The sequence below is a fragment of the Podarcis liolepis genome (genome assembly GCF_965112155.1).
Source record: "Podarcis liolepis genome assembly, chromosome: W".
Classification (NCBI taxonomy): domain Eukaryota; kingdom Metazoa; phylum Chordata; class Lepidosauria; order Squamata; family Lacertidae; genus Podarcis; species Podarcis liolepis.
Genome location: NC_139568.1, coordinates 22,909,073 through 22,921,138, shown reverse-complemented (window position 1 = coordinate 22,921,138; position 12,066 = coordinate 22,909,073). Strand labels below are relative to the sequence as shown.

The 12,066-nt window shown below is 46.5% G+C and overlaps 1 protein-coding gene across 1 annotated transcript in view; it reads left to right on the top strand.

The window, feature by feature from the left end:
- Window positions 1–10,532, top strand: part of LOC310697671 (NALCN channel auxiliary factor 2-like) — a 105,673-nt gene extending 95,141 nt beyond the window's left edge. The window contains exons 2-3 of the mRNA XM_083484358.1: window positions 1,851–2,022; window positions 4,722–10,532. Of these exons, the coding sequence (XP_083340484.1) occupies window positions 1,851–2,022; window positions 4,722–5,329 (780 nt within the window). The 3' untranslated portion in view covers window positions 5,330–10,532. The remainder of the gene's footprint in view (window positions 1–1,850; window positions 2,023–4,721) is intronic.
- Window positions 10,533–12,066: the final 1,534 nt, after the last annotated feature.

Genomic DNA, 12,066 nt, shown 5'->3' with positions numbered 1-12,066 from the left:
ATTAGTACAGTTTCTTTAACATATTCTAATAGTAAAATTAGAGGATCCTTGGATAAACTATAGTCAGTTATTCCTTCAATTTCCATTGCTATACCTTCCCAGAATTTTCTAATTTGGGGACACATCCAGAATATATGCCACATCCCAGCACCACTGGCTGTTCTGTATCTCCAGCGAAGATGTTAACAGTGTTAAAATCATAGAATTGTAGAGTTGGAAGGGACCCCAAAGGTCATCTAGACCAATCCAAGGTACCAACAGAACAGAAACTTAGAGAATTTTTTTTTATTGGGACCCTGTTTGTTGAGGAATTGTTTGTTGAGGCTGCTAGCCATGGTGGCTGTGCTCTGCCTCCATGGTTGCAGGCAGAAATGCTTCTGAATACCAGTTGCTGGAAACAGCAGAAAGGGAGAGTGCTCTTGTGATCAGGTCCTGCTTGTGAGCTTCTCCTAATAGGTATCTGGTTGACCACTGTGAGAACAGGATGCTGGACTAGATGGGCAATCAGCCTGATTCAGCAGGCTCTTCTTAGGTTTATGCCAAATCAAATTCCAGGGGTGTTGGCTTTTTATTTATTCCATACAACAGAGGTTTTTAACCTTTCTGAGTCCACGACTCCCTTGACCAACGGCATTCTTTCTGTGGCTTGCCTTCAGCCTGTTTGTGGGCAGTGCTGTTCCCTCTGAGGCAGAGGCTGGACTCAGGAACTACATTTCCTGTCAGGCATGCTTTGGAGGTGATGCAGCCCTCTCTTCCATCACATGTGGCCTCTTCTATTAATCTAATCTACACAGTCTAATCTATTAGGAGGAGGGAGAGGCGAAGGAGGGTCAGAGGCCAGTGCTGCCCATGGCTTCCCCCAAAATCATTCAAAGTGCCCCAGGGTGCTGTAGCACATTGGTTGAAAACCACCGTACTATGAGGATGGGAAATGAAATGGATCCTGAGATGTGGAAAAAGAAAAGTGGAGGTGGGTAGGCGTGGGTGTGGATGTAAAGCCTAAAGTGCTTACAACAAAAAACAACAGTGGGAATACAGTCTCAGGAATGCTGAAAAAACAAAATTATAGCTGCACCCCCCAATTTAGTCTTTGCAAAGCTGTAGGGAACTAAGGAGGGGAGCCCAGGTGGTTCAACAGGCAAGGAAAAGCAGCCCCAGAGTTGACCACTGGTTCCCAGGCACCCTAGTGCCAGAGAGACCCTGAGGAAAACAGGGAAGGGCCCCTGTTAGTGTGGATGGCCAGGGAGAGCTAAGTGAGGAAACAAGTGCAAAAAAGAAATAGCAGGGGCGGTGGAGGAGGGTGTCTGCAATGTGGCAGAGGAAAGGGGGCATTGGTTCAATAGGCAGATGCAACAGGACTGGTGCTTCCAGGGCGCCATTGAAAAAGACAAAAAGCTTGATGTTGCATAATGGCTCTTCAGGGGGGAGTCATGTGGGTTAGTGGCGGGTTCATGGCTGCTGTGGCTTCTACTGTCTGCTGGTAGAAGGGAGGGAGGAGAAGGAAGTGAAGGGAAAGGAGAGGGAGCAGGCAGCGGCACACTTATTGTTGAGAAACAGGCAGTACTTGGCCCAGGGAAGTAGCACCACTCACACCACCTGCCTGCCAGCTTGCTTACTCTTCTGAGCTGCTCGCTGGGCAAGCAGGAGAGAGGAGGGGAGGCCAGGGCTGCCCGCGGCTCTCCTGACAATCCTTCAAGACTCTCCAAGGAGCCACTGCTCACCAGTTGAAAATCACTGTTGTACAGCATTTCTCTCTATTCCTACCTTGACAGCATGCAAGTCTGTTCCCTGTTGAGTTCACATGGATCCCTGTTACCTGACACCCTCTCCTTCCTCCTCCCTTCTTGCAGGCTGTCTACAAGGCTTGGCTGTGCTCTGAGTACTTCAATGTGACCCAGCTGCAGTGCCAGCACCGGATCCCATGCAAGCAATACTGCCTGGAGGTACAAACAAGGTGTCCCTTCGTCTTGCCTGACAACGACGAACTGATCTATGGAGGACTGCCTGGCTTCATCTGCACAGGTAAGGCTTAGAATTGTAGAGTTGGAAGAGACACCCAAGGGTCATCTAGTCCAACCCACTGCAATGCAGGAATCTCAACTAAAGCATCCATCCAAAGTCTGTTTAAAAACCTCCAATGATGGAGAGTCTACCACCTTCTGAGGTGGTATGTTTTATTGTCGAACAGCTCTTACCACTTACAAAGATAGGGGATGTACCCCAAAAGCAGAGGCGTAGGAAGGTCAGGTGGTACCCGGTGCGGAAAATTTCTTGTCACCCCCCCCCCATTGATTTATTTTTTTTTTGCCTGCAAAAATGGTTTTACATTATTTCATATTTTCTTACAAAGGAATGTGGATTCTGGGCCTCAGATAACAAGTAGGCAACTATGGGCAGATACTTAAATCTACAGGATGGATTGTGTTTTGGCTTGTGTTGTTTTATTTATATTTATTGTTTATTTATTTAATAAAATCTATTTTTAAAAACCTGCAAAGTGGTTTACCAAAACAAAAAACAAAAAAACACCACAGCAGTAAAATCAAGAAAAATTGGCTGCATGCAGGGAGTGAGGCAAAGGTAAGGCAAGGCCTAATCTACTGGGCCTAGTCTCATTTTCTTCACATAGGCTGACTTTCCATGACCCGGGAAGCCCAGCGGAGGGTAGGGCAGTAGGGTGGTTCATAAAAAACTTTAAAAAAAAAATTCTGCTCCAAAGGTCTTATTTTACTAAACTAGGGATTATATAGCTATATCTGAAATTTCATGCATATCAGATAATATCTTGACCCTGCTCCACTGAATTGAAATTTCAGGCTTCACGACATAGGAAAACGGCCAAGTAAACAGCTATTTTCGTGGAGGAGGGTCAAGATATTAACTGATATGCATGACATTTTATAAATTAGCTATATAATCCCTAGTGTAGTAAGATAAGACCTTCGGAGCAGGCATTTTCCAAAAAAAGTTATTTTATGAACTGCCCTAGTAGGGCAGTAATTGTTCCTTGATCATTTGTCACCCCCCTCCATGATGGCACCTGGTGCGCCCCCCCTCCTACGTCCCTGCCCAAGAGACAACCCAAAATGTTTTATTAACATAATTAACAACCCAAAAGTGCTATAGCAGGGAATTAAATTGTCTCATATCCAGAGGAATCAAACAATAAATACTGTAAATTGTAAGAGGAAGAAATGGTGAGACACAGCAATATAAATCAAGACATCCGGGAAAGTTCATAGAACAAATACTTCAGCAGTTGGTCTGTGAGCACTTAGGAAAGGAAGCTCTGATTTCTAAGACCCGGCTGTTTGACAGTGGAACAGTCTCCCTCGAGAGGTTGTGGACTCTCCTTCCTTGGAGGTTTTTAAGCAGAGGTTGGATGGCCATCTGTCATGAATACTTTAGCTGAGTTTCCTGGGGGTTGGACTAGAAGACCCTTGGATCCCTTCCAACTCTATGATTCTATGATACAGCCAAATGCAGATTTTTAAAGGTTTCCATTGCTGGGCTCTTGAAATCCTAGCAGTGTAAGGAGTCGGACTAGATGACCCTTGGAGTCCCTTAGAACTTTACAGTTCTCTGTTTCTATTATTCTAGCTGCAGCTAACAACAGTGTCAAAAGCTCTGGAGTGACAGGTTTTCGTGTTGTTCATCCACATATTCAATAATTATAGTTGTGGGGAAGCCTGAACAGGTTATTTACTTATTTTAGGTATTCCTTGATATATTTGGGATCAGAATTAATGAAATGCGAGGACATTTCCACCAAAGATGGAGGAATGTCCCTTGAAACCCACAGTCCCACCAGCAGTCATGTGCTGACTGATGTAATATGGGACATCTTCATAGGTGTGTTATGCCATCTATGCAGATCTTTGAGGGAATGTTCTCTCACATATGATGGAATCAATTTATATGGCTTATATGACCACAGTGATTTCCTTTCAGATTTCTCTATTTGAACATTTATCTCCTTCTCCCAATAACATTTAAGGCCCACAAATAGACCAGTGGCAAACTCCAAAAACTGTATAAATAATGGAGACCAGTTATTTGCCTCGGTGTCCATGATTCAGTTCAGTAGGTTCAACTAGGCCTGCCTAGTTGAAGGTCCTCTGCCCCATAACAGCATGCCCTTAGAAGGGATGGGGAAGCTATTTGTGTGTATCCAGCACCTCCTAGTGTTCTGGTACATGCCAACCCTTTTCTGGTCTGTCTCTTGATTTTCAGAATGTGAGGAAACCACGTCAGCCAACCCTGGGCGCTGCTGCTGCTGCTGCTGCTGGTAGCTAGTGCCAGGTTGGTCCAAAATAAGTCATCTGCTCTCTGGGATTTGATCACAGAGGTGGACTCTCGTTCCTTGGAGGTTTTTCAACAAAAGTTGAATGACCACCTTTCAGGGATTTCTTAGCTGTGATTTGTTCATTGTAGGGGGTTTGACTAAATGATCCAGAGGACCTTCCAACTCTACAATTTTGATTAAGAGTGCAAGTTCATCTTGTTGATTTCCCATGCTCTGTGCATTAGTATAGAAACAACAGAAGCCACCAATCATTCCCTCTGGTTGCTTCCTTCTTCCTTTTTCCTGCCCATTAGCGGATTCCACTAATTCTACCCTGGTTTCATGTACATCAGTGAACTCTCCTGAAGGTAGCACTTAGCAGATCTGACACCACTTCTCTCCCCCCCCTCCTCCTTTCTTGTTGTCCTTTTGCCAGGGTTGCTGGAGAGCAATCTGCCTGAACAGGAAGCCAAGTGCTGCGACATGCTGTGGGACTCATGCAACCACCACCCAGACGACAGCTACAATACATCAGCCAAATCCATCGAGTCAGAGTCATTCCATGACCAACTCCGTAACATCCCCCATCACCACCACCACGTTCACCAGCAGCGGCAGCAGCACTACAACCTTTACTACCACCACACCCAGTACCAGCACCAGCACCATCCATCCCTGCTGCCTGTGTCTGCGGGCTCCCACCTCAGCAGCGGCAAGATCCGGTTCTGCGTCCTGGTTATAATGCTCCTCCACACCATGGTGTCCTTCTCAAGCGTGCCAAGCAGCACGGGGCTGAGCCTGGGGGCCCTCCCTGCCATGGACGAGACCCTCACAAGGGACGGGGGACCCTCATTTGCAATGCAGGGAAAAGGCAACTGCCAGCTCTTTTTCACAAGTGGGGGGAAAGGGGCTGGGTGCATAAATGCTCTTCCTCCAGTGGCAGGAGGTGACACAGGATTGGGGGTGATGCACACAGACCCACCCCCATGCAGACCCCCCTCCCACCCCCCAGAGCACCTCATCACAGGGACTGCTTTGCGATGAGAGAGTCTCTGAAGCATGTGAGGCTGTGGGAACAGCTTCTGGGGAAGGAATCATTCAACAGCATGCTTCAGGCTGGGTCTCTGAAGAAAAAGTTTAAATCAGCATCAGGCTTCAGTTAAAAATGGTTCAGTCACCAGCAGGCCTTAGGCTCTAAGGCTCTGGTGAAGGCTTCAGTTGGCAGCAGACCTCAAGCCGGGCCTCTTGAGAAAATGGTTCGGTTAGCAGCAGGCCTCGGCCTGATGGCCTTTGGCCTCAAAACAGCTCAGAGGCAGAGGGAAAGCCCACAGGAGTAGCTCTAAGAGAACTGTCTTCTGAGGAAAGACAAACACAAACACCCCAGCTCCATTGAGGGCTGCTTCTTCTCCCCCCCCCCCATGTGCCTCGTTTATAGGGCCACAGGGGTCTCTTCCCCATACCAAGTTACTTGCACTAGAGGCAACAGAAATGGCTTGACAGAGATCTGTTACGGATTCCCCGCCCCCCCTATCATCTTCTCAGCCCAGCCCAAAACTATAATCATGATGGTGTGATGACCTCCTTCCGCCGCCCACCCACCCAAGTTCAAGGCTCCTCCATCAGTCACTAACTCCTGAGCAGCCTTTGTGTGCTCTTGGTTGAACATCTGTCGTTGGTTGGTCCTTCAGCATTGCAGAGTGTTGGGCTACATGACCCTTTGGGTCCTTTCCAACTCTACAATTTATGATTTTGCAAGTTGTATTCTCTTGCTCCTTGAAGGGCTTAAGCTGAGGACACACCTTCATCATCCTTGTCCTCTGGGACATGCCACGAACAGCAGGTCCACTCCTGCTCCTCCCTCTTCCCTGCCCCACCCTGAGGTCCTGTCCCTGGTTAACACTCCAGTATTTTGAATTGCTTTGGCCATAATTGGGAATTTCCTCATAATTCAGCTTCAAATGAAGAGTTTCATTGGCAGAGCTGCAGCTGGGGGGGACGGGACCTTTAGTGTCTGGTCTTGTTCAGTCCAGAAAGAGACGCACTTACCTTTCTGAACCTGGAGTTTCTCCTTGTTATTTGAATTTCCCCATTTTTAAAATATATTTTTATTAGCACTGGTCCCCTAAACCAGAGGTTTTCAACCTCTCTGAGTTCACGACTCCCTTGACCAACTGCATACTTTCTGTGGCACCCCTGTGGGGCTCAGGAGCCCATCTATGTCACCCCTTGCCTGCAGAACTGGCAGCCTCTCACCCTTTTTGAAACACCCTCACCTGTGGGATGTTCCCTCAGCCTCCTCTCCTCCCCCGTCTCCTTGGGAGTCCTCCAGGCTGCTGCTGCCACTGCCCTGGTCTCTGAGCTGCCCCCTCTGCCCCAAAGAGAGATTCCTACTCGCACTGCCCCACAGGGGCCTGGGAAGAGGATGCCCCCAGTCTTAGTGGCCTAGTGGAGACTGGCAAAAGTGAATGTGAGACAAGCACCTTACCTTGAGAGGCAGCAGTGACAGCAGTGGGCACTGCCAGGCCTGCATGGTGAAAAGGCTCCCCTTCAGCACTGGACACTAAGCTCCCAGGCAGATCTTGCACACATCAAGCACAAGGAAGGCCAGTGCAGCACCTGCCTGCCTGGCCTCCCACTTGTCTGTTCATTCCCAACAACAAGTGCTGGCAAACTGGCTGGCTGGGCTTCCTCACCTGCTTGCTTGCTTACTCTGAGGCCACCTCAGCTCCTGGCACCCAGCACCCCCTGGCCAGCCCCAAAGGCACCATTTGCCTGCGGAGCTTGTAGCCAGAGCTGTTGCAGCAAATAGCTGCGAAAGACTTTGGGAGGCAGAGATGCGAGAGGGCATCAGAGAAGGGAAGGAAGGAAAGAGAGATGGAGGCCAGTGTTGCCCACAGCACCCCTGACCATCATTCAAGGCACCCCATAGTGCCATGGCACACTGGTTGAAAACCACTGCCCTAAACAGTTTCCTTTCCTTGCCCATGTCAGTTTATAAGATTGCATAGCCGTCCAAATTTTCTCCCTAGCCCACTGGGGATATTCCAAAGGCCCTCTTTTATGTATATCACCTGAGTGTTGCTGGGAGACACAGATGAATCTTAGAAATCATAGAACTGTAGAGTTGGAAGTGACTCCCAAGGTCTGACCCCCTGCAATGCAGGAATCACAGCTCAATAATCATTGACAGACAACTGGTCTCTGTTTAAAAACCTGCAATAAATGAGAGTCCAACACCTTCCAAGGGAGTCCATTCCACTGCTGAACAGCTCTTACTATGAGAAACCTTTTCCTAATATCTCCTTTCTTGCAATTTGAATCCATTGAGTCGGGTCCTCTCCTCTGGAGCAGCAGAAGACAAGCTTGCTCCAACTTCCATAGGACACCCCTTCAGATATTTGAAGATGGCTACCATATCACCTCTCAGCCTCCTCTTCTCCATTCTAAACATCCCAAACTCCCTCAACTGTTCCTCATAAGGCTTGGTTTCCAGACCCCTCATCATCTTGGTCTCTCTCCTCGGCACACGTTCCAGCTTGTCAATAGCCTTAAATTATGACACCCAGAACTGGACACAGTACTCTAGGTGTGGTCTCACCAAGACAGAATAGTGCAGGACTATTACTTCCATTGATCTGAACACTAGACATCTGTTGATGCAGCCTAGGATTGCATTAGGCTTTTTTGCTGCTGCATCACACTGTTGCCTCACGTTAACTTTGCAGTCTACTAAGACACCTGGATCCTTTCCACATGTACACAGTTCATGTTTCTTTTAAGGAACTCGTCTGACTCACAGATAATCCCTCAGCCCCAGGAGGAGGAAGGTGATCATTGTGGTCTTGTAGAGACACGATGAGCCTCTCTGTCCATCCAGCCCAGAATTGACCATGCTGATGGGCAGAAAGTTTCCAGGGACCCAAGAGAAATAAAGCTTTCCCCCGCCCTGATTATTATTTGTTTGTTGGTTTATTTATCTATACCTCACCTTTTTCTCAGGTTGGGACTCAAGGTGTCTTACACAGATCAAAATCACACAGATAAAATTAAGCTAAAAACATATAAAAGATAATTGTTAAAAAGTAGTTCAACTTGAATAAAATTAAAACACTATTTAAAACACCACAAATCTATTAAAATACAGATAAAAACAGCACAGTAGTATTGAAAGCCCTTTCCTTAAAAAACCCCAAAAAAACCAGTCCGTCCCCAAATGCCTGTTGGAATATATCAGTCTTTACATGCTGACAGAAGGACAGTAAAGAGGGGAGCCAATCTGGTTTCTTTGGGAAGGGAGTTCTAATGTTGTCTGGGAGCAGCCACCACCCTGTCCCACGTCCCCACCAAGCAAGCCTTTGAGGATGCTGGAGTAGAGGGAACAGCCTCCCCAGAAGATCTCAGATAGGGTTGTCATATGTCCGGAATTTCCTGGACATATCCGGAATACCACAGTCAGAAGCACTTTCCAGGCAGAAATCAGCCATCCCCAGTGGTTCACCTCTCGCAGGGCGTCCTGTCAACAGCCCGGCCCTTCATGCTTAGCAGCCGAGAAGGCCCAAGAGGCAGAGGTTTGGTTCCAGGCTGAATGGTGGCAGCCTTAAGTAGACAGGAGGGATTTCAGACTAGGGTTGCCATACATCCCAAAAAACAGCTCCACAACTTACGTGTCCAGATTTTCACCTTCTGAAATATGGCAACCTAATCTCAGAGCCCGGGCAGGCTCATATGGGAGGATAGAGTCCTTCAGATAGCTTGGTCCTATGTCTGATCTGAGATGCTGAGGTTAGACCCCTGGGGCTCTCTGGATGCAAAAGTAGGTTTTTCATTACCGCTCCCCTAAAGGGGCATCAGTAAGCAATAGAAGGAAGAGTGTGGACTTTAAGAACTGCTGGTGCCTACAGGATGCCCCACTACACTTTAGGCCAGTTTGCCACAGGCTTCCCCAAAAGAAGATCCAAGAACTGAAGTTCTGTGAGATGAGAGGAAATCCTCTGTGGTAGCTCCCAGAGTTTGAGGTCCTCCTGGGGAGGATATCAAGCACCTCCACCCACCTGTGCCTGCCTCATAGTCTCATGAAGATGGCAGGGATATCATATCCCAAGGCTCAGGCACAGTGCAAAAAAGATTTCTCCCCATAAATATTTTGGAGATATTTTTTGTCTTTTACACCAAGCTGTGAGGTTAGGGGTGCAATTGGCCATCTTTTGGCTGCTTTAACTATGATTCCTGCATTGCATTTGTGGAATGCTCTCCCCAGGGAGGTTCTCCTGGTGCCTTCATTACATATCTTTAGGTGTCAAGTGAAAACATTCCTTCCAGGCCTTTGGCTAATTAAAACAATCCATGGCCTTTTAACTGGAGTGATTTATTGTTTTGTTTGTTATGACTTATGTCTTTTTCTGTTTTTATACTGTAAACTGCCCTGTGATTTTCCGATGGAGGACAGTATATATTTTTTTTAAAAAAATCCACAGGTTTAGACTCGATGGCCCTTGGAGTCCCTTTCAACCCTATAATTCTATGAAACCCAACTTTCTATTGAACCTGCTTATTCAATACCAAAACACCTTTAAACCCCCATCTGTTTTGGCCTCCAGAAGTTGTGCCTGTTCATTTGATGCTTGGAAACGCAAAGCCAGAATGATTTTGCCTTCCAAGAAGGATGAGGCCATGCCCCCAAGTCCAGGCTGGCTTTACTCCAGTACCCTTCAATCCAAAAACACCGCACTACCACCCCAACAGCGCTGGCAGTACTCTAATTTAGTCTTTAAAATGTTGAGTGGATTCATGTTAAATGTTGTTTTACAATGCTGGTTTTATTTTTTTTATTTTTTTAATGATTAATTTGAACACACTTTGAGGACCTTTGTGGTAGACAGGTGCCCCCAGCATATTGAAAAACTGCCTGCCTCTTTTTGTGGCTCCACCAAGTGAGATCCAGTGAGGTCAGGGAGCTTGTGGAGGTGGGCAGGGCTTTTTCCAGCCAGAACTCAATGGAATTGAGTTCCGGCACCTCTCGGATGGGCACCATTGCCATTAGAAGAGAACAAGGGAGGCGTTCATGGTGAGTTCTGGCATTTCTTTTTCTAGAAAAATAGCACTGGCAGTGGGGATGCTGTGATTTGGAGACCCAGGCCTGGTTGCTGAACCCTTCCCAAGTGCTTGTGGACACCAAGACCAGACCTGCTGTGAAAAAAGTCAATAATAATAATAACAACTATTATTATTATTATTATTATTATTATTATTATTATTATTATTATTATTACTATTACTACTACTACTACAATACATGGTGTTGAGGTTTAAAAGCTAAAAGTCTTGTTGCTGAAGTCAACTTTTAAAAACCTTTCTGCTCCCACTGCCTCATTTCTGTTTCAGTTCCTTCTCTCTCTGAGCTTCTTCACACTTTTGCTCACCCCATGTTTTGATTATATCGTGTGCCAGTTTTGATCGTACCATGTGCCAATTGGATTTTCACAAAGTACAGCCACAGAACAATGAGAAAAGTTCTTGGACCCAAGGGAATTTATCAGGATGCAATACAATAAAAATACTGGTTGAGGAAAAGTGTGGATGAGCCCTTAAGCAAAATTGCACTCCAGGTTTTCTGCATGGATGATAAGATCCAGTATGGCATGTTGGATCGGATTTCCACAAGGTGCAGCCATGGAAGAACAAGAAAAGTCAGACCCAAGAAGAATCAATCGATACACGATACAATCCAAATATGGGTTGAAGGAGATTGCAGATGAGCTCACTGTCATAATAAAGTAGCTTGTGTCTTTGGAAGCAGGCGTTGGTTTTCTTATGCCACTTGACACACTGTGCTTCACCTTTAGAACTTTTTTGCACTAGTTCTTATTACATTTATTTTCCAAAAATGGTTTGGGAGTTGGCAGGGTGGGGTGGGGAGGTGAGGAAAGGAGAGATTGGGAAGGGGGGGGGAACCAAACAAAACGATGCTATAATTCAGTTGTATTGAAACTATTATATTACTCTGTGTTTTCAATAGTCTCTGTACCTGTAATGCTTTCAGTTCCATTGTATTTGGATCAGGGATTTTCTCTGGTCCTTGTTTAACACAGTACATAAATAAAATGTTAAGAATTGATTATAACTTTTCCTTCCAGTGCAATATTTCAGCTTCACAGATTCCATTTCCGCTACCATAGATCCATCAGAGGACAAAGGCAATTAATTTCCAATTTCCTATAAGGCTGATCTTCAACTGGTGGGTTGGGACGCAATAGTGAATGACCCTCGAGGTCCCTTCCAACCCTACAATTCTGTGATTCTAAAGACAACCTAGGCAGGGAAACCATCCAAGCCACTCCTCAACCCAGCGGGCTGAGCCAGGTGTACCGCACTGCATTTCTCCAAAAGCTGGGCACTTGGCAATCAGTTGCTCTACTGGAGCAGAGGTGGGGCTGAGTTTGCACAGTAAGGCCCCAGCATGCCTCATGGTGGGGTCTTGGCTGACTTTGTATACAGACATGCGCCCACCCTCACCTGATCTTTATCATTTCTGTCATCTGATGTTCTGTAGCTGATGTTTAGTTGGTCTGTTCTACTCAACTAATTAGAGTTATCGAGTTGCTGGTACTATAAGCAGAACAACTAGACTGGGAAAGAATAACATAAATTGCCATCAATGGAGGCTAGTATGAGGCTTGGGATTGCTACCGTGGAGGGGTGAGGGAGGTATGGCGGTGGGGGCAGATGTCATAGGCGAAGGGGATCAAGATACGGATATGCTCGTACCCCTTCCAATCTGCGCC